This window comes from Gopherus flavomarginatus, chromosome 5, assembly GCF_025201925.1.
Source record: "Gopherus flavomarginatus isolate rGopFla2 chromosome 5, rGopFla2.mat.asm, whole genome shotgun sequence".
NCBI lineage: Eukaryota > Metazoa > Chordata > Testudines > Testudinidae > Gopherus > Gopherus flavomarginatus.
The window spans coordinates 4,932,805-4,952,870 of NC_066621.1; the positions used below are offsets into that span (position 1 = coordinate 4,932,805).

Genomic DNA, 20,066 nt, shown 5'->3' on the forward strand with positions numbered 1-20,066 from the left:
AGAGCTGGAGACATCCCATCAGGGCCTGTCCCGCAGCCAGTGCCCCCCTGCACACTCACAATCATCTGGGCCTCTGCGTCACTGCTCGCCAGGGACATGCCGAGATGTGCCATTTGAGCACTCGCTGCAAGGAGAGGGAAATGGGGTCAGTGCTTCGCCCTGTCCGGTGCCCCGTGTCCCCTGCCACCCCAATTTCACCCCAGACCCACCCGGCAATGGGATGGCCTGGCAGGAGCCTTTCTTCACAGCACATTGGTACAACTGCCCTGTGGAGTTCTGGTCACCTGGTGCTCCCACGATGATACTGTAAAACAAGGCAGATCAGGTGCCAGGGATGAGAAATACCCGCTTGCCAGGGACCCCACATGGGATGGAGCTAGAACCCAGGCGTCCTGACTCCCAGCCCCCTCCCTGCTCTAATGTGATGAGACCCCCATCTCCTTTCTGATTTCTGTATTCCAGTTAATCCTTCATTGGGTCCCTTCCCCAGTGCTTCTATCTGTGGCCCCGTGACATGCTCTCACTTCCCAGTTAGCCCTGGCGGATGCTGCATGCTTTTGGGTAGTGAAAGAGGAAGAGGGAGTCAGCATCGTGATTTGTGCATGACCCAGTGGGGTCCATACACAGGCTGGGGGCATTCCGCCACCGGGAACAAGCAGGCAGGGGCCTGGCAATCCTTGACACTGAAATGCACCTCAGTCTGGGGCCTTGTTACAGCATGGTGCCTCCTCCGTCATAAACTAAACCCCACGGGCCTCCTAGAGCTGAGAAAACAGAACCCAGGAGTCTTGACAACCAGCCCCATCTGCTCTAACCCACTAGATCCCACTCCTCCCCCCTCGACCCAGCACAAAACCCTGGAGTCCAACTCCCTGGCCTGGCCTGGCCCCACTCAGAGCTGGGGATAGAACCCAGGAGGCCTGATTCTCAGCCCCCTCTAATCTATTAGATCCCACTCCTCTCTTTACTGGACACTGGCAGGGATGTGGGGTGGGTCTCTTACCTTGCATCTCTGAACTGCAGCACTTGGTACCCGAAAGTCCTACTCGCCTCAGGGGCTAGCACCTTTGGGTGGATGGTGTCAATGTTGTACCCCAGGGTGGGGGCTGGCCCTACAGGGGCATGGGATATTGAAGGAAACCGGGTCAGAGCAGCTTTTACCGCAGGGGCAAGAGCATCCTCCTGCGCAGCCACCTCCCCATCCAGAGTGGGGATGCTGCTACTCAACCCCCTAACCCTGCTCTTTGACTCTAACAACCCCTTCTTCCCCAGGAGAGGTGACGCCCGGCTGCCAAGAACCCTGACCTGCTGCCATATCCTTTCACTCTGCCTTTCACACATGCCTCCGCTCTCTTGCATGGGAACCCTGCCCTGGTTATGTCAGCAGTGCCGTGTGGTTAGTGACTTGTGGGCTGAGGCCAGCCCCACTCCCTGCCTGGTCCCCCCAGTGTCGTTTAACACCTCTCCACCCTGCTTGCATCATGCTGCAGTCAGTGTGTGACTAGCTGACAGGAGAGCTCCCAGCTTGCTGGGGGGGTCCAGGGAGAGCTCCCCCCATAGGCAGCCCCCACCCCAGGGGGTGATGGGAGGTCAGGCTCTGGTCCAGCCCCTCAGTGAGCAAGGGGGACTGGTAAGTGACACTTGCAGGACAGGAAATTTGTATTTAGACCCAACAAACTCACCTCACCCAGGGAACCACTGAATAGGTGTCTGCCCTGAGTCAGCCCATCCCCCTCTCTATTCCTGCCCCCCTGAGCCAGCCCATCACCTCTATCTTGGACCTGGCACCCCCTAGAGGGTCCCATTCCCTGTTCCCAAGAGCCAGCCTGGGGCTGGATCACAGCTGGCACATCCTAGAGGGGAAAAAAAGTGCCATGTCACATCCTTACAAGTAGGTTCTAGTCAGGGTAGTTTTTCATCCCAGCTGGGACTTGAACCCACAATCTCCGCTCTAGGGAGCTAATGCCAGCTCCATCAGGCCACTTTAGCTGCTCGCAAAGAATGACTCTGTGAACATGCCATTGTCTGTACCTGCTCTGTGCTAAGGCCAGCTGGACTGGCTAGGCTGGTAGGCTGCACTGTGATAGGAGGAGAGGGGCATCTGTCCCCAGGGTGATCAGGGACTCCTTGTTCCTGGGTTGATCTATGTGGTTTGTGAAGGGAGGGGAACACAGTTGCCTCTTCTTGCTGTGGGGACGAGAAGATACGTGACCATGCACTGCAAGGCAGGGGGCAGAGAAGGGGGGCTCCCAGAGGCTCCAGAGGTTGTGGCATCTGGCGGGTGTGGGGTGGTCTGCACAGAGCAGGCGAAGTGATCAGGCCCAGGCCAGGCATAGCCAGCTTCTGTTCACTAACTGCCCTGAACATGGCCCACAGTGCTCCATCTCAGCTGGGAGGAGAGCGGCACCTCATCTGCCAAGGGTGGGCTGGGGCATTGCTCTGTGGGGGCAGAGTTAAGGTTGCATTCCAGGGGGTGGCACATCCCTTACCGCTGCGTGTCCCATGTGCAGAGGGTTACATTTAGCTGCTCTCCACTTCTGGAAAGGGCACAAGGGCAACCAGAGCTCTGCCTTAACGAAATATTTGAGAGGGAATTTCCCTTGTTTTTTGAGGAAGTTGTTGATAGGGCATGGATATCAGGGATCACAACACAGCTGCTTGATGTACCCCCGGAAGGCCTCTGTGTACTCCTCGTTGGGAACCACTGCTCTAAAAGCCATATACTTAGGCCAGGTCCACACTACAGCGTTAAATCAATTTAAACAGCGTTAAATCGATTTAACGCTGTAACCGTCCACACTGCAAGGCACTTAAAATCGATTTTAAGGGGTCTTAAAATTGATTTCTGTACTCCAGCTAAACGAAAGGAGTAACCCTAAAATCGATATTACTAAATCAATTTAGGGTTAGTGTGGACGGAAATCGAAGTTATTGGTCCCATTCTTTTACTGAGCTACCCAGAGTGCACCGCTCCGGAAATCGATGGTACCCTTGGACCATGGACGCACACCACCGAAGTAATGTGCCTGAGGGCTCGTCCAGACTGGGGGGGGAAATCGATCTTAGATACGCAACTTCAGCTACGTGAATAACGTAGCTGAAGTCGAATATCTAAGATTGAATTACTCACCTGTCCAGATGGCGCGGGATCGATGTCCGCGGCTCTCCGTGTCGATTCTGGAACTCCGTTGGGGTTGATGGAGTTCCGGAATCGATATAAGCGCGCTCGGGGATCGATATATCGCGTCTACATTAGACGCGATATATCGATCCCCGAGCAATCGATTTTAACCCGCCGATATGGCGGGGTAGTCTGGACGAGGGCCTAGTGTGGACGTGTAAAATCAATTTTATAAAACCTGTTTATAAAATCAATTTTACTAATATCGATTTTAAGCTGTAGTGTGGACGTACCCTTATTGGTACTGCTTTGAAATCTGGTGTGCCTCATGGGTGTGCTGGGTAGTTAGTGATCCAAATCTGGAGTCATTTGAGCAAGAAGTTTCCGAGGTGCCGGCCGCCCCCAAACTCATCATTCCTTACGGTTGAAAGATTCTGCTGACAGTTTTTGCACAGACCTGGGGATCAAACCATATGCCTGATTGTGCCTCAGATGGTCTTAATCGCTTGACATTTCACCCAACTACTACATAGGGTGTCCAGATGTCCTGATTTTATAGGGACAGTCCCGATTTTAAGGTCTTTTTCTTATATGGGCACCTATTACCCCCCACCTCCTGTCCTGATTTTTCACATTTACTGTGTTGTCACCCTACTACTGCACGACATCCTCTGCCCCTACGGGGAATCCAAATGGAATCTGAAACAGAATTTTGCTCTTTAGATGGGCGTGTGCCTAACAGCTGTGACCCAATCAGATTCAACAGACTTGTGAAGAGGCTTATCAGAGAGAAATTAGTCCCAGACCCTGACTGGCCCCTGGAGGATCTGCTGAGGTCATTGATCTCCTGCCCTGCGCCCCCGGCCCTATCGAGTCACACCCGACCCTTGGCAAGAAGATGAACTGCAGGCGTGTGGCCCCTGTCCACGGGCTGTTGTTAGTTGGGGGACGGGCACTCTCGAGTTCAGCGGGGGCTCAAACTTTTTTTTTGTTTTTTAAAGATGAAATAGGTGAATGCTTGCTGGAAGGGGAGGGGGAAACAGGGGTAAAGGCGTGGGGAGGAGAGGCTGTGGCAAGGAGTGGGGGGATTATGGGAAGGGGACCACAAGAGGTTGGGGAAGGGGGTGAGGACTGGAGAAGTGACATCGGGCTGGGTGGCAAAGTGAGTGGAGGGATTAGGGGAGGGGGCGCCTGCCCCATAGTCTCCCCTCCTGTTTGTGTTCTGGGGTCTGGGGGTGTCTGAGCCATTCTAGGGGGTCTGAGGCGCTTTCTCTGCCCCACCCCCCTGTGAGCCGCTATCCGGAGAAGCTCTGCTCTTCCCCGGAAGTCTGAGCCCCTGATGCTCCCATATGAACCAGCCTCTGGGGGCAGCTGAGAACAGGCCTATGGGGACCCTGCACCAAGACCATGCTGCTGGGGGCGTGGCTACACTGCCACCTTAAGCCGCCGTACAGCCACCACAGCAGTTAAAGCGGCATTTCACAGCCATCGTCCGCACCAGCAGCGCATCCAATGACATTGTGGGGCACTGACCGCTGAAGCCCCCCTCCCCCTCACAGGGCTGACAGCCAGCAGGCGATGCATGTAGCTGCAGTGGGCGATTTACGGGAGCTACATTTCAGTGCAGACACTTACAGGGTTAAGTTGATATCAACTGCCTTATGCCAACCTAACTCTATAGTGTCGACTGGGCCTGAGATGGGGGTGAGGAGCTGAGAACAGGCACGCTCGATGCATATCACAGGCTCTCCAGCAGTGTGGGTGGGGGTGGTGGGAACATCCACTGACATGAATGGGGCAGTTCACACTTCTCAGAGCTTATGTTTCAGGCTGGATTCATCTCCATGGGATGTTCTTATTCATCTGCGATGCCACTTCGCTCCTCTCTGGGGTGCATACAGCCCCTTCCCTCTAGCCTTCCCCCTTGCAGCATTATCCTGGGCTGCGGATCTGGATATAGCAAAGCACTTTCTGATTGAAGGGCCATGATCCATTTAATGGGTATGTAAAATCTTAACCACAGTTTCCGTTAAAAACTTTTTACATAGACCCAAATTCCACAGCTTGGTTTAAGGCCTGGGGCCTAGTGAACTATGAACAATAAGGGCTAAGAAAACCTGGATAATCATAAAAAGAACAGGAGGACTTGTGAGCTAACAAAACTGAGGTGCCACAAGTATGCCTGTTCTTTTTGCAGATACAGACTAATGTGGCTGCTACTCTGAACCTGGATGATCATAGAATATCAAGGTCAACTTGGAAGGGATTTCAGGAGAGCATCTAGTCTAACCCCCTGCTTAAAGCAGGATCAATCCCCAAACAGAATTGGGCCCCAGATCCCTAAGTGGCCCCCTTAAGCATTGAACTCACACCTTAGGTTTAGCAGGCTAATGCTCAAACCTCTGGGCTATGCCCCCACTTTGGAAACAAGAGCCAACATTGCTTTGTTACTAAATAAGCAAAGTCAGCAAATAGGGAGCAGTAATTGGTGACTTTATCAGAAGTTACAGACACACAAAAAATTGAGAGGGGCCTCAGTGTCCACTCTCCAGTGCCGGAAGGAGATAGCAAATACCCACCTAGAGTTTAGAGAGAGGTCCAACATGTCAGTATGATATATGACATCCCCATCACAGATCTTTTCTAATTCATAGATGTCAATGCTAGTTTTTAAAACCACAATGGTAAACAATTTCAGTTACCATGTACTTTTTTACTGTCTTTTTGCTTTAACCCCCAGGAACGTACCTGTTGGCCAACCGGAAGAGCTACCTCATTCCTATGAACCCCAAATCAGGATTCAACTTATACCTCCTAATAAAAACAGTTTAAGGAAAAACACTTGTATATTAGCAATATGTTGTATGTTAACCTGAACCATGGGCGGAGCCATTATGTAAACTTTTAGACTATTGGCTTATTGTGCTACCTGTGTCTTGCTGCTAAAACCTATCCAGCGGCTCGGAACCTCCTACTCCATCACTTCCCTAAGCGCCTAATCCTTCAGGAGGAGGGATAGTTCAGTGGTTTGGGCATTGGCCTACTAAAGCCAGGGTTATAAACTTAATCCTCGAGGGGACAAGTTAGGGCAAAAATCTGTCTGGGGATTGGTCCTGCTTCAAGCAGGGGGTCGGACTAGATGACCTCCTGAGGTCCTTTCCAATCCTGATATTCTATGATGCCCACAAGCACCCTATATAATCAATTATTCAGCAGTGTCTGAGCTAATAAGCAGAGTAACACTCCCCCAGCACTGTGTGTCATAAACCCTCATGCCTGACTCTATGCAGTGTCCATTTCTGTTCCTTCACCGATGACTAATTTCATCCAATATCTAGGACGTGGCCCATGTCTGAGGCTTCTCTCACCCACCCCATTAGCAACTACACAGGACAAACATTTCAAAGCAGGACGATTAACCCCAGCGCTCCACACAGGGCCAGATTAATCTTTTATGAGACGATGGCCCTGCCCCCTGCTCCGCCCATGCCCCACCCTGAGGCCCTGCCCCCACTCAGTCTCTTCCCCCCAAGACACTGTCTCCAGGTTGACCTCTTCCCTACAAGGCCTTGCCCACACTGCACCCCCAAGGCCTGGAGGAGGGGGTGGAGAGGAGCAAGGGATGGGCGGGGCTTCAGGGGGAAGAGGCAGAGTGTGGGCGGGGCCTTGGGGCACAGCATGGTTGGAGTGGGGTGGGGGCGGAGCCACAGTCTGGGTGCCAGGGCCCCTTCTCAGTGTGGGCCTGGCATCCTGGTGCCATTGTAAACCTGGTACTGCCCCCACAACAAACCATATGGGATGGGAATCACATAGCAACCATGCGGCTGTGCAGTGAGACCCATGGGCCTCAGGAGTCATGGGGCCCAGTCCTGCCTTGGCTGCTGAGTGACCTTGACCAGGTCACTTCACCTCTTTGTCCCGCAATTTCCTCACCTCTAATATGGGGCTAAAGATATTTCCCTTCTTTCCTAAGCACTTTGCAATTGACAGAGCTAAAGCACCAGTCGTGAGCGAGGTGGTGTCATTACATTAATTAACCACAGTAGTGTTACAACTGCCTAAATGACCACCAGTTCCTATTTATAATGCTTTTTTCTGTTCAAAAAACTTCATAAACACAGGGGGAAGGTCACCGGAGGCTCTCATGGCCTCCCAGAACGTCACGTTCAGCAAAACTTTAACCTCTGCAAACCAGGAAATACAAAGTGAAGACAAATCATAGAATCAGAGCATATCAGGGTTGGCAGGGACCTCAGGAGGTATCTAGTCCAACCCCCTGCTCAAAGCAGGACCAACACCAACTAAATCATCTCAGCCAGGGCTTTATCAAGCCAGGCCTTAAAAACCTCTAAGGAAGGAGATTCTACCACCTCCCTAGGTAACCCATTCCAGTGCTTCACCACCCTCCTAGTGAAATAGTGTTTCCTAATATCCAGCCTAAGCCTGCCCCACTGCAACTTGAGACCATTGCTCCTTGTTCTGTCATCTGGTACCATTGAGAACAGTCTAGCTCCGCCCTCTTTGGAACCCCCTTGAGCCCCCCCGGGGCTAGCAAGAGCCACTGGGAATTATTTCGTTGGGGATTGGTCCTGCTTTGAGCAGGAGGTTGGACTAGATGACCTCCTGAGGTCCCTTCCAACCCTGATATTGTATGATTCTATGATTCTAAGTCCTCTCAGATACCAGCATGCTTTACAGAAAGTTCTAGAGACAAAACAAAATATCCTGACCTTATTCTATATACACTTCTCATCAGTGCAATGAGATAAGATCAAGTTATGTCAAAACAAGAGCACACATTAACTTTGAAGTCCCAGTGTTAGGATCACCTTGCCCCCATGCTGCTAGCCTACTAAACATGAACTGTTCTCAGGTTAGAGAATGGATAACATCTCCCAGACGTCCCGATGACACTCCAGGAGACAGACCTCTCACTCAGTAAAGTCACCAAGACGAGTCCCATTGGCAGAGGAGACTATGCTGCAGTTCATGACTCTATGATCTGCAGGCACTGCAGCTGCATTCCCTGTACTAGGAGTAGCTATGCTGAATGATGGAGGGATTAGTTGGAGCAGCTTGGCAGAGCTGTGATGTTATAAGCTGATCGGGTGGGGGGGAGGGGAGGAATTGTGAGCCCCTCTCCCTCACCCCATGTACGTGTGTTTTGGGAGATCCAGTCGTTTCAGCCATGCGGGGTGTAGGCTGTGTCAGTAGCAGGGCCCAGGGAATTCCTTGCCTTGGGGCTTGTCAGCAGCGAGGTGGGAGGTGAGTGAGCTCTGTGGATTTAACGGAGGCTAAGTGAAAACAGAGTGCCGGACAGCACCATGCGCATGAAGGTGATGGGAGTGCTAAAGGGGTTGCAAAATCTAGCAGATGGGGGGGCGGTGTTTCTTTCTGTGGACCAGGCTAAGTGAGTGTAGGGCAGGTGTAGGGAGCTCCTGGTCAGCGTGTGTCTTATGAGCACATTGGGCATGGGTGACAGGTGAATGCACCATTGGGGGAGGCTAGCCCCCATCCCCTCCCCCTCTGCCTGTGGCCCCACCCTCTCATCCTTCTTCCCCCCCCAGAGCCAGGAGCACACACACCCCACAGCCGCTGTCCCCCCAACACGCCCCCAGCCCCCAGTGCCAGGTGGGTGGCATGGCCAGAGTTCCCTCAGCCACAGCACTGGGTGGGCGGGTGGTGCGGCCGGAGCACCCCCCAGCTCCAACCCCGGAGCTCCCCCAGCCCTGGGTCTTGTGTGCACCAGCCCCAGCCTGCCTGCCCCAGCCTCTCATCCTCAGAAGAGCACCGGTGGGAAGGGAACTGAAGCAGGCAGGAGGGACCCTGGGGAAGGACTGTGGGAGGGGCTGTGCCAGGCTGTTTGGGGAGGCACAGCCTTCCCATGCCTATGCTACCCACCGCCCATGATGTTGGGGCATCACTCAAAGATGGCAGAGTTAAGGTTATGTATTAACTCCGTATTTCCTGGTTTTCGGAGGTTGTGCTTTGCTGAACTCAGCATTCTGGAAGGGCATGAGACAGTCCTGGGCCACCTTAACCCTGAGCTCATGAAGGTGGTTGTCAGTGAATTTACTGGAATAAAATATCAATCTGCGTGTGGACTTTGAAATACCAACTCTTAAACTGAAGCCAAACTTCCATTAGGCACCACCTCCCCCGCAGACTGAGAACATCTAGTGCACACACCACGTGTTCCTCAGACTGCTCCCCCAGGCCCGACTCAGGCTACGGTTACCCCAGAGAGCTCATAGCTGTGCAGCTCCACCGCTGTAATCTCTCTAATCTAGCTGCTCTAAAGTGATGGGAACGAGCTCTCCTGTCTGCTTCGCTGCTCCAGCCCCCGCAGTGACGTGAGTTGCACCGACACACGCTGTAGTGTACAAAGAGCCTCCAACTCACAACCCCTGAGCTTCAAAGAGTTTCAAAAGCCACAAGCCAGCAAGTGCCTTGTACTGATGATCTCAAGGGATAAAGAGCCAGCTTTTACCCAGCATGCTGGCAGAGATCATGGCTCCAGGCGCACTCAGTTTGGGGAGCGTTTGAGCCCCCAAAACATTAGAACCCCTCCCCCACACACACCTAGACCATTATCCCTACCCCGCAGCCCTCAGGGCTGAGCAGTTTTCAAGCCAAATCCAATCGGTCCGGGGATTTTAGAGCATTTAGAGAAATCAGCTGTCAAGCTGCGGGCTCTCTGAGCCTTAGCTCCGGTGGTCCCACCGCCCCACTATAATCTGCCTTTCAAAGCTCCCTACTCTCCCTCACATTTCTATGTGCTCTCCTCTGCGTTAACCGCCTGCCCCCAGCCCCAGCTGGGTTCCTAGCTGCAGGTGCTAATAACTGAAAGAGGAAGAGGCCCTGCTATGTCGAAAGCTGGCGTGTGAAACAAGCAACGGGTTAGTCTATGGTGGAATCGCTGTCTACACTACAGCCTCAGTTGGCATAACTTATGTCACTCCAGGGTGTGAGTCTGCCACTTGCAGAGGTGGGCTTTTAATGACAACCGGACAGTGTGCTCAACCAGGGGTACGCATACCCCTGAGGGTACACAGAGGTCTTCCAGGGGGTACAGCACCTCATCTGGAGCTTTGCCTAATTTTACAAGAGGCTACATAAAAAACACTAGCGAAGTCGGTACAAACTAAAACATCACACAGACAATGGCTTCTCTATACCCTGAAATAGACGGGCAATATTTCTATGCCAATGGCTTTATTTTATAATTATATGAGCAAGGCAGCCATTGTTCACTACTAGAGTGACAACGACACTTTGGTATGTTTATGGCCGGCTTTGTAAGCCAGTCGTTTTTAGGTGGAGATGAAACTTGGGGCATGCAAGATAAATCCGACTCCTGAGAGAGGTCCAGGCGCCTGGAAAGGCTGTAGAGCCTCTGGGATGGAGCATCTTCACGAGGGCATCGGTACAACTGTGCCTCTGCACTGAAAGATGTGGCCTTGTAGGCCGTGAAAGGCATTTTCCTTCCATCGCAGGCCAATGGGAGACAAAACAGGGGTAGAACTCAGGCATCCTGACTCCCAGCCCCCCGGACTACGACCCACTAGCCCCTACTCCCTTCCAGAGCTGGGGACAGAACCCAGGAGTCCTGGCTCCCAGCCCCCCTGGCTCCAACTCCTTAACCCTCCCACCCGGTTTGCCTCAGTGCTGCTACAGGAAGCCAGCGTGGAGAAAGCAGAGGTTCTTCTTGTGCGCTTTCTTCACACACTCCAAACCACAGGCCGCAAGGAAATAACAGTTTTTAATTATCTGAGTACAATCTGACAGAAAGCTGAGGTGTTTTTTTTTTTTCATTTTAACCTCTAGGGCCCCGCTTCCGTATTGCCATTCCCAAGCACTCAAAAAATCACACACCAAGTCCCCTGAAATCATAAGATTGGCTTTAAATATCTTGGGTGGGGTTTTGTTTTGTTTTTTACAATGGCAAATTTGTGGTCTTCCTTATTTGATTTCCAAGCCGGCAAGAGTTCCTGGTGCTCGCGTCTCTCCCCCAGACAAGGGCTGGAGAGGCACACTGTGTTTGAAAATACGACCGGGCGATTCGCATCTAAACATGACTCTGGCAGCTGGGGCTTTATGTGAAATGCCAAATATTGTGAGTTGACAACACTGCATAGCTGTCGGCCTGAGGGCATGAAGAACCCAGGTGTCCTGAAGACTGAAGAGGTAAGAGTCACAGGGCTTCTCTCCATTGGCACTTTACAGTGCTGCGACTTTCTCGTTCAGGCATGTGTGTGAAAAAACACCCCCCTGAGCGCTGCACGTTTCAGCTCTGTAAAGCACCAGTGTAGACAGGAGCTACGCCCCTGGCAGAGGTGGGTTTTTTAGAGCGCTGCGAGATCTCACTCCCAGCGGTTGGCTGTGACAACACAAGCCATGTTTAAGTGCTGCCGAAGCATCGGGGCCGCGACTGCACTTTAAAGTTGCCAGTGAATATGTGCCCTTAGAGGGGGAGTCCCCACAATGGGGAGGGAGCACAGATTGGGGGTGCTAGTTGGGGGGCAGGGGAAGGGTTCCCACAATGGGGAAGGATCATAGATTGGGGTGCTAGTCGGGGGGCAGGGAGAGGGGTTCTGCAATGGGGAGGGATCACAGATTAGGGGTGCTAGTCAGGGGGCAGGGGGAGGGGTTCCACAATGGGGAGGGATCACAGATCAGGGGTGCTAGTTGGGGGGGCAGGGGAGGGGTTCCACAATGGGGAGGGATCACAGATTAGGGGTGCTAGTTGGGGTGGTGGGGGAGGGGTTCCACAATGGGGAGGGATCACAGACTGGGGGTGCTAGTCGGGGTGGTGGTGGGGGGAGGGGTTCCCGCAAAGGAGAGGGATCACAGATTAGGGCTGCTAGTTGGGGTGGGGGGGAGGGGTTCTGCAAGGGGGAGGAATCACAGATTAGGGGTGCTAGTTGGGGGGGGCGGGGAGGGGTTCTGCAATGGGGAGGGATCACAGATTGGGATGCTAGCTGAAGTGGTGAGGGAGGGGATCACGCAATGGGGAGAGATCACAGATTAGGGGTGCTAGTCGGGGTGGTGGGGGAGGGATTCACACAATGGGGAGGGATCATACATTAGGGTTGCTAGTTGGTGGGGAGGGGTTCCGCAATGGGAAGGGATCACAGACTGGGGGTGCTAGTCGGGGTGGTGGTGGGAAGGGTTCCCGCTATGGGGAGGGATCACAGATTAGGGGTGCTAGTCGGGGTGGCGGGGGTAGAGGTTCCCGCAATGGGGAGGGAGCACTGGTGGGGCATTCGTGGGAGCAGGACTGGGGGCAGACGCCATGCAGCAGGGATGCCAGTGGGGCTTGTGGCAGGCAGGAAAGCTAGACAGGGGCTGGACCTTTCGGAAGAGGAGTCCATTCATCAGCTTAACCCGCTGACTCACCAGGGTAGATGCGAGGTGTGGGAAGGATTTGCCCTTGTGCCCTGTGATCCCTGGGGTTCACAGGCTGCTCATGGCCGGGCACCCCTGCCTAGAGGGAGCCGCACACACTCAGAGGCCTGAGAGAAAACCCAGCCTGAGATCTGAGCTGTCCCCAGGTGCAGCTGTTTCCCCTCTGAGCAGCCGCAGTGGCTAGATTGGAGGTTTTGCTGGCAGGAGGGGAGCCCACTGCCCCAAACACACATTAAAAAGGATTGAAAAGTTGGGCAGTGTTTAGGGAATAAAGGATTGGGTACAATGACAAAGTTGCAGGTGTCCAGCCTGGGGCATCACTAATAATTGAGGGCATCCAGCCCAGGATGGCTGAAATTAACAAGGGCGTCTGGCCTAGGCTGTCACTAATGACCAAGGGCACCCAGCCCAGGGTGTCTCTAACAATTGAGGGTGTCCAGGCTGGCATATCTCTATTGACCAAGGGCATCCAGTTTGGAGCAACGCTGATGACTGAAGGCATGTGGCTGGGGGCTGTGACAGAACGTACCCGTATGCCCACTCCCTACACCCTATTGTAATAAGCTTTGTGCAATGTATGCCTTGTGCGGTACCATTTGAAATCTCATAATTTACTGGTCATTGTCCTGATAAAATGTGTGTGGCAAAATTATAAGTGAAGGTATAAGATTCCACTGTATGGCGTTCTTAACACGTATTGCAAACTGAGGTTGGCAAACAGGCCTGTCTCAGACAAAGGAAAGGGTGCTCGGCTTAATTTGCATTTATGCTGTAAACAGAGACATCAAGCAGGAAGGGAAACAAACCTCAGAGATATCAAGCAGGAAGGGAAATCTCTACCCTTGGAGGGTAGGGGTAGGATACAGATGGACCTAGACAAATTACAGGATTGGGCCAAAAGAAACCTGATGAGATTCAACAAGGACAAGTGCAGAGTCCTGCACTTGGGACGGAAGAATCCCGTGCACTGCTGCAGACTAGGGACCGACTGGCTGGGCAGCAGTTCTGCAGAAAAGGACCTAGGAGTTACAGTGGACAAGAAGCTGGATATGAGTCGACAGTGTGTCCTTGTTGCCAAGAAGGCTAATGGCATTTTGGGCTGTATTAGTAGGGGCATTGCCAGCAGATCAGGGGGCGTGATCATTCCCCTCTATTCAACATTGGTGAGGCCTCATCTGGAGTACTGTGTCCACTTTTGGGTCCCACACTACAAGAAGCTGTGGAAAAATTGGAAAGAGTCCAGCAGAGGGCAACAAAAATGATTAGGGGGCTGGAGCACATGACTTATGAGAAGAGGCTGAGGGAACTGGGATTGTTTAGTCTGCAGAAGAGAAGAATGAGGGGGAATTTGAGCTTTGTTTCTTGTAACCATTTCTGATGTTTTTGCTTCATTACTAGGGCCCTACCAACTTCACAGCTATGAAAAATGCGTCCCGGACTGTGAAATGTGGTCTTCCCCCATTTCAACTACCTGAAGAGGGGTTCCAAAGAGGATGGAGCTAGACTGTTCTCAGTGGTAGCAGATGACAGAACAAAGAGTAATGGTCTCAAGCTGCAGTGGGGGAGGGCTAGGTTGGATATTAGGAAACACTATTTCACTAGGAGGGTGGTGAAGCTCTGGAATGGGTTACCTAGGGAGGTGGTAGAATCTCCTTCCTTAGAGGTTTTTAAGGCCCGGCTTGACAAAGACCTGGCTGGGATGATTTAGTTGGGGTTGGTCCTGCTTTGAGCAGGAGGTTGGACTAGATACCTCCTGAGGTCCCTTCCAACCCTGATAGTCTATGATTCTATGAAAAGAAGCTCCAATGGGTGAGGAAAAGCAGCAGGGAGCATCCTTCCCTACAGACACTCTCTCTCTCTCTCTCTCTCTCTCTCACACACACACACACACACACATTTGCCAAGTGGGGGACTGACACTGACACTCTCTACATCCGTTGATTCACTGCACCAGAAAGGACAAAGGAAGCAGCCGTTGAACTGGAGAAGGAGTCCTGACCTAAGAAGTTTGGTCAGCAAGACTGCTGAGAGTATGCGATGAGAATACTCTGCTTTGAATGTAACATAGTGTGTTAAGTTAGGCACCAGTTGCATTCGAGCTTTGTTTCTTGTAACTATTTCTGAGGTTTATGCCTCATTACTAGCTATGAGATTTCACAGACTGTGAAATCTGATCTCCCACCGTGAAATCTGTGTGTGTGTGTGTCTGCGCTTTTACCCTCTACTACACAGATTTCATGGGGAAGACAAGCATTTCTCAAATCGGGGGTCCTACATAAGAACAGCCATACTGGGTCAGACTAAAGGTCCATCTAGCCCAGTATCCTGTTTACCGACAGTGGCCAATGCCAGGTGCCCTAGAGGGAGTGAACCTAACAGGTAATGATCAAGTGATCTCTCTCCTGCTGACCATCACCACCCTCTGGCAAACAGAGGCTAGGGACACCGTTCCTTACCCATCCTGGCTAATAGCCATTAATAGACTTAACCTCTATGAATTTATCTAGTTCTCTTTTAATCTCTGTTATAGTCCTAGCCTTCACAACCTCCTCAGGAAAGGAGTTCCACAAGTTGACTGTGTGCTGTGTGAGGAATAACTTCCTTTTATTTGTTTTGCTGCCCATTAATTTCATTTGGTGGCCCCTAGTTCTTATATTATGGGAACAAGTAAATAACTTTTCCTTATTCACTTTCTCCACACCACTCATGATTTTATAGACCTCTATCATATCCCCCCGTAGTCTCCTCTTTTCCAAGATGAAGAGTCCTAGCCTCTTTAATCTCCCCTCATATGGGACCCATTCCGAACCCCTAATCATTTTAGTTACCCTTCTCTGAACCTTTTCTAGTGCCAGGATATCTTTTTAGAGATGAGGAGACCACATCTGTACGCAGTATTCAAGATGTGGGCGTTCCATGGATTTATATAAGGGCAATAAGATATTCTCAGTCTTATTCTCTATCTCCTTTTTAATGATTCCTAACATCCTGTCTGCTTTTCTGACTGCCGCTGCACACTGTGTGGACGTCTTCAGAGAACTATTCACAATGACTCCAAGATCTCTTTCCTGACTCGTTGTAGCTAAATTAGCCCCCATCATATTGTATGTATAGTTGGGGTTATTTTTTTCCAATGTGCATTACTTTACATTTATCCACATTAAATTTCATTTGCCATTTTGTTGTCTAATCACTTAGTTTTGTGAGATCTTTTTGAAGTTTTTCACAGTCTGCTTTGATCTTAACTATCTTGAGCAGTTTAGCATCATCTGCAAAGTTTGCCATCTCACTGTTTACCCCATTCTCCAGATCATTTATGAATAAGTTGAACAGGATTGGTCTTAAGATTGACCCTTGGGGAACACCACTAGTTACCCCTCTCCATTCTGAAAATTTACCATTGATTCCTACCCTTTGTTCCCTGTCTTTTAACCAGTTCTCAACCCATGAAAGGATCTTCCCTCTTATCCCATGACAACTTAATTTACGTAAGAGCCTTTGGTGAGGGACCTTGTCAAAGGCTTTCTGGAAATCTAAGTACACTATGTCCACCGGATCCCCCTTGTCCACATGTTTGTTGACCCCTTCAAAGAACTCTAATAGATTACTAAGACATGATTTTCCTTTACAGAAACCATGTTGACTTTTGCCCAACAATTTATTGTCTTCTATGTGTCTGACAATATTATTCTTTACCGTTGTTTCAACTAATTTGCCCGGTACTGACATTAGACTTACTGGTCTGTAGTTGCCAGGATCACCTCTAGAGCCCTTTTAAAATATTGGTGTTACATTAGCTATCTTCCAGTCATTGGGTACAGAACCTGATTTAAAGGACAGGTTACAAACCCTAGTTAATAGTTCCGCAATTTCACATTTGAGTTCGTTCAGAACTCTTGGGTGAATGCCATCTGGTCCCGGTGACTTGTTACTGTTAAGTTTATCAATTAAGTCCAAAACCTCCCCTAATGACACTTCAATCTGTGACAATTCCTCAGATTTGTCACCTACAGAGGATGGCTCGGGTTTGGGAATATCCCTAACATCCTCAGCCATGAAGACTGAAGCAAAGAATTCATTTAGTTTCTCCACAATGACTTTATCATCTTTAAGAGCTCCTTTTTTATCTTGATCGTCCAGGGACCCCACTGGTTGTTTAGCAGGCTTCCTGCTTCTGATGTACTTAAAAAACATTTTGTTATTACCTTTTGAGTTTTTGGCTAGCTGTTCTTCAAACTTCTTTTTGGCTCTTCTTATTACACTCTTGCACTTAATTTGGCAGTGTTTATGCTCCTTTCTCTTCACCTCACTAGGATTTGACTTCCACTTTTTGAAAGCTGCCTTTTTATCTCTCACTGCTTCTTTCACATGGTTGTTAAGCCACGGTGGCTCTTTTTTAGTTATTTTATTGTGTTTTTTAATTTGGGGTATACATTCAAGTTGGGCCTCTAGTATGGTGTCTTTGAAAAGTGTCCATGGAGCTTGCAGGGATTTCACTCTAGTCACTGTACTTTTCCTTTGTTTAACTAACCCCTCCTCATTTTTGCCCCAAAAGGGCAATGCAGGGGGGTCACAAGGTTATTTTTGGGAGGGTCGCGGTATTGCTACCCTTACTTCTGTGCTGCGGCCTTCAGAGCTGGGCAGCCAAAGAGTGGTGGCTGTTGTTCAACCACCCAGCTCTGAAGGTGGCATCCTGCCAGCACCACCACAGAAGTAGGGGTGGCCCAGATCAAGGGCCCAGCTCTGCAGGCAGCAGTACAGAAGTAAGGGTGGCAATACCATACCATGCCATCCTTACTTCTGCGCAGGGGCGGCTCTAGACATTTTGCTGCCTCAAGCAGGGCGGCATGCCGAGGGGGGTGCTCTGCCGGTCGTCAGGAGGGCGGCAGGCGGCTCCAGTGGACCTCCCGCAGGCGTGCCTGCGGAGGGTCCGCTGGTTCCGCGATCCACTGGTCCCGCGGCTTTGGTGGACCTCTTGCAGGCACGCCACCGGAGCTGTGGGACCAGCGGACCCTCTGCAGGCACGCCTGCGGGAGGTCCACCGGAGCCGCCTGCTGCCCTCCTGGCGACCGGCAGAGCGCCCCCTGCGGCATGCTGCCCCAAGCACGTGCTTGGTGTGCTGGGGCCTGGAGCCGCCCCTGCTTCTGTGCTGCTACTGGCGACAGCTCTGCCTTCAGAGCAGAGCTCCCGGCCAGCAGCCGCCGCTCTCCAGACACCCAGCTCTGAAGGCAGCGCTGCTGGCAGCAGCAGCGCAGAAGTTAGGGTAGCAATAGTGACCCCCCCTTGGAATAACCTTGTGAGACACCCCCCACGACACACACGCGCGCGCGCGCACACACAATTCCTTTTTGGGTCGGGACTTCTACAATTACAACACTGTGAAATTTCAGAGTTAAATATCTGAAATAATGAAATTTATGATTTTTTCTATGCTATGACCGTGAAATTGACCAAAATGGGTCGTGAATTTGGTAGGGCCCTACTCATTACTTGTACTCACTTAAAATCTCTCTTTGTAGTTAATAAACTTGTTTTACTGCTTTATCCAATCCAGTGTGTTTAAACTGAAGTGTCAAGGAAACTCCATTTGGGGTAACAAGATGTGTGCGTATTATTTCTATTAATAAAACGACAGACTTTATATAAACTTGTATTGTTCAGAAGAGGGCTGAGCAATACAGGACACAGATTTCTGAGAGGAAATCTGAGATTGGGAGTGAATTGGGAGCACTCTGCAGTATAACCAAGGCTGGTAAAAGCCAGGGAGTGGCTCGCTGGCTGCAGCAAACACAGACCTTGCTGGGAGTGATTTGCATGCGGGAGGCATTTTGTGAGTGTGTCCAGGCTAGAGGCTACAGCAGGAAAGCAGTGCAAAGGGCACCCTAGATTACATGGCAGGGCTGACACAGCTACTCACTAGTCTGGATTGTACCCTGGGTCGCTCACAGGGGCATCGCTAAGGACAGAAGGGCTCTGATCTGGGGTGACACTGACAACTGAGGGCATCTGGCTCGGGACATCGTCCATGGCCGAAGGCACCCAGCCTGGGCCGACTCTCACAACCAAGGGGGTCCAGCCCGGGGCGTGTCTAACAACTGGAGCTTGGCATCAACCACACTGTCCTCCATTTATAGACACACCGATGCATTTCTAATGAGTCTGCTTCTCTCTTGTCGCCCCTTCCTTTCCAATCAGTGCAGCCCCCTACCCTCCGGAGGCCAGCTGCTGGAATGAGAGGAACCCACAAACCAACGGTGGTGCCCAGGGTTGGTTCTTCCCATCCCCATCACCGTCTTCACCAAACCTACACCATCCCCTGGGGCTGGTGCCAAACCAACCTCTCAGCCCGGCTGCCTCCCTCTTCAATCCGCTGCGCCACCAGGTGCTTTGAGTCCAGACACCCTCCAACCCCTGGGCTTTCCACATGCACCCAGAATGGGGCTCAGATTGAGCAAACCTGGCTCCCTCAATTCAACCCACCTTGGAGAGGCAGCCCGAGCAGCAGCAGCAGCAGCAGAGGGAAGGCACATGGGGTCCTGGCCATGTCGGGATCTGGCGCGTAATGGATGCCCAGGGATCTGGGGTGTTAGATGGCACGGGGCATGATGGCAAAGGGAGAAATCCAGCCGGGCAGGCTCACTAGCCTGTTGTGGAGACAGTGACTGGGCGGAGGCGGAAGGGGGGAGCAGCCAGCTCGAGGTGCTGGAAACAGAGTTTTGGGGAAATGATTATGCAGATTTTTATCACCCGCTTTTCCCACGGGGGCGGGGCCAGCAGCGGGCCTGTGGGGGAGGGGGAGAGGAGCACAGAAGCATCTGCCGAGCAACAGCATTTCCTTCCGCTCTTTGGGCTCCTTTCCAGTGACAAAATTCGAAACATCTGGTGGGGGAGGCGGGGGAGCGTCAGAAAATCTTGCCTTGTTTGGGTCAGGTGTCCTCCGAGCAGCAGGTTCGGGGTGGGGGTGGTGGGTGTCATGTCAGGGGACCCCGACTGGAAAAGGGGGGCCTACGTGTAAACTGTGGTACTGGGCTGCCCTGGCTTTGGGAGTAGGGGTTGTGCCTGTTGACGCCAAGAGATCCCACTGCGATGGGCTGAATGGAAGAAACTAGCCCAGACCTTTCCCCCCAGCATCAGGGCATGACCCCGCAGCCTGCTGGCAGAACCAGAAGGGGGCCAGGGCCTTGTGCTGGAGACCTGTGTTCATTTCCTGGCTCCGCTATTAGCTCCTGGATAACCTTGGTCAGGTCACCGAGCCTCTGAGCCTTCGTCTCCCTGAGACGAAAAATGCTCCTTGCTCTACCTAGATCCTTTACGTTCCTGGGGGCAGGGACTGTCTCACTGTGTGTCTGGGCAGCACAATGGGTGTCTGAGCTCAGTTAAAGCCCCTGGCTGCTACTGTGATACAAACAGCAATAAAAATAGCACCCCAGCTGGGTAATTCCATTTCATTTCCCGCTATCCCCCATACCCTCCCCCCCAGCTGTGGCTTCAACTACAGGATTCTCTTTCACTTCCCTCCTAAAGCACCGTGCAGTGT

The 20,066-nt window shown here is 51.7% G+C and overlaps 1 protein-coding gene across 1 annotated transcript in view; it reads right to left on the reverse strand.

Moving 5' to 3' along the window:
• LOC127052743 (integrin alpha-L-like) overlaps positions 1–19,231 on the reverse strand; it is a 40,821-nt gene extending 21,590 nt beyond the window's left edge. Inside the window, exons 1-4 of the mRNA XM_050956683.1 lie at positions 19,010–19,231; positions 1,004–1,112; positions 210–304; positions 60–124 (exon numbers count right to left, since the gene is read on the reverse strand). Of these exons, the coding sequence (XP_050812640.1) occupies positions 60–124; positions 210–304; positions 1,004–1,112; positions 19,010–19,073 (333 nt within the window). The 5' untranslated portion in view covers positions 19,074–19,231. The remainder of the gene's footprint in view (positions 1–59; positions 125–209; positions 305–1,003; positions 1,113–19,009) is intronic.
• Between the last annotated feature and the right edge of the window lie 835 nt (positions 19,232–20,066).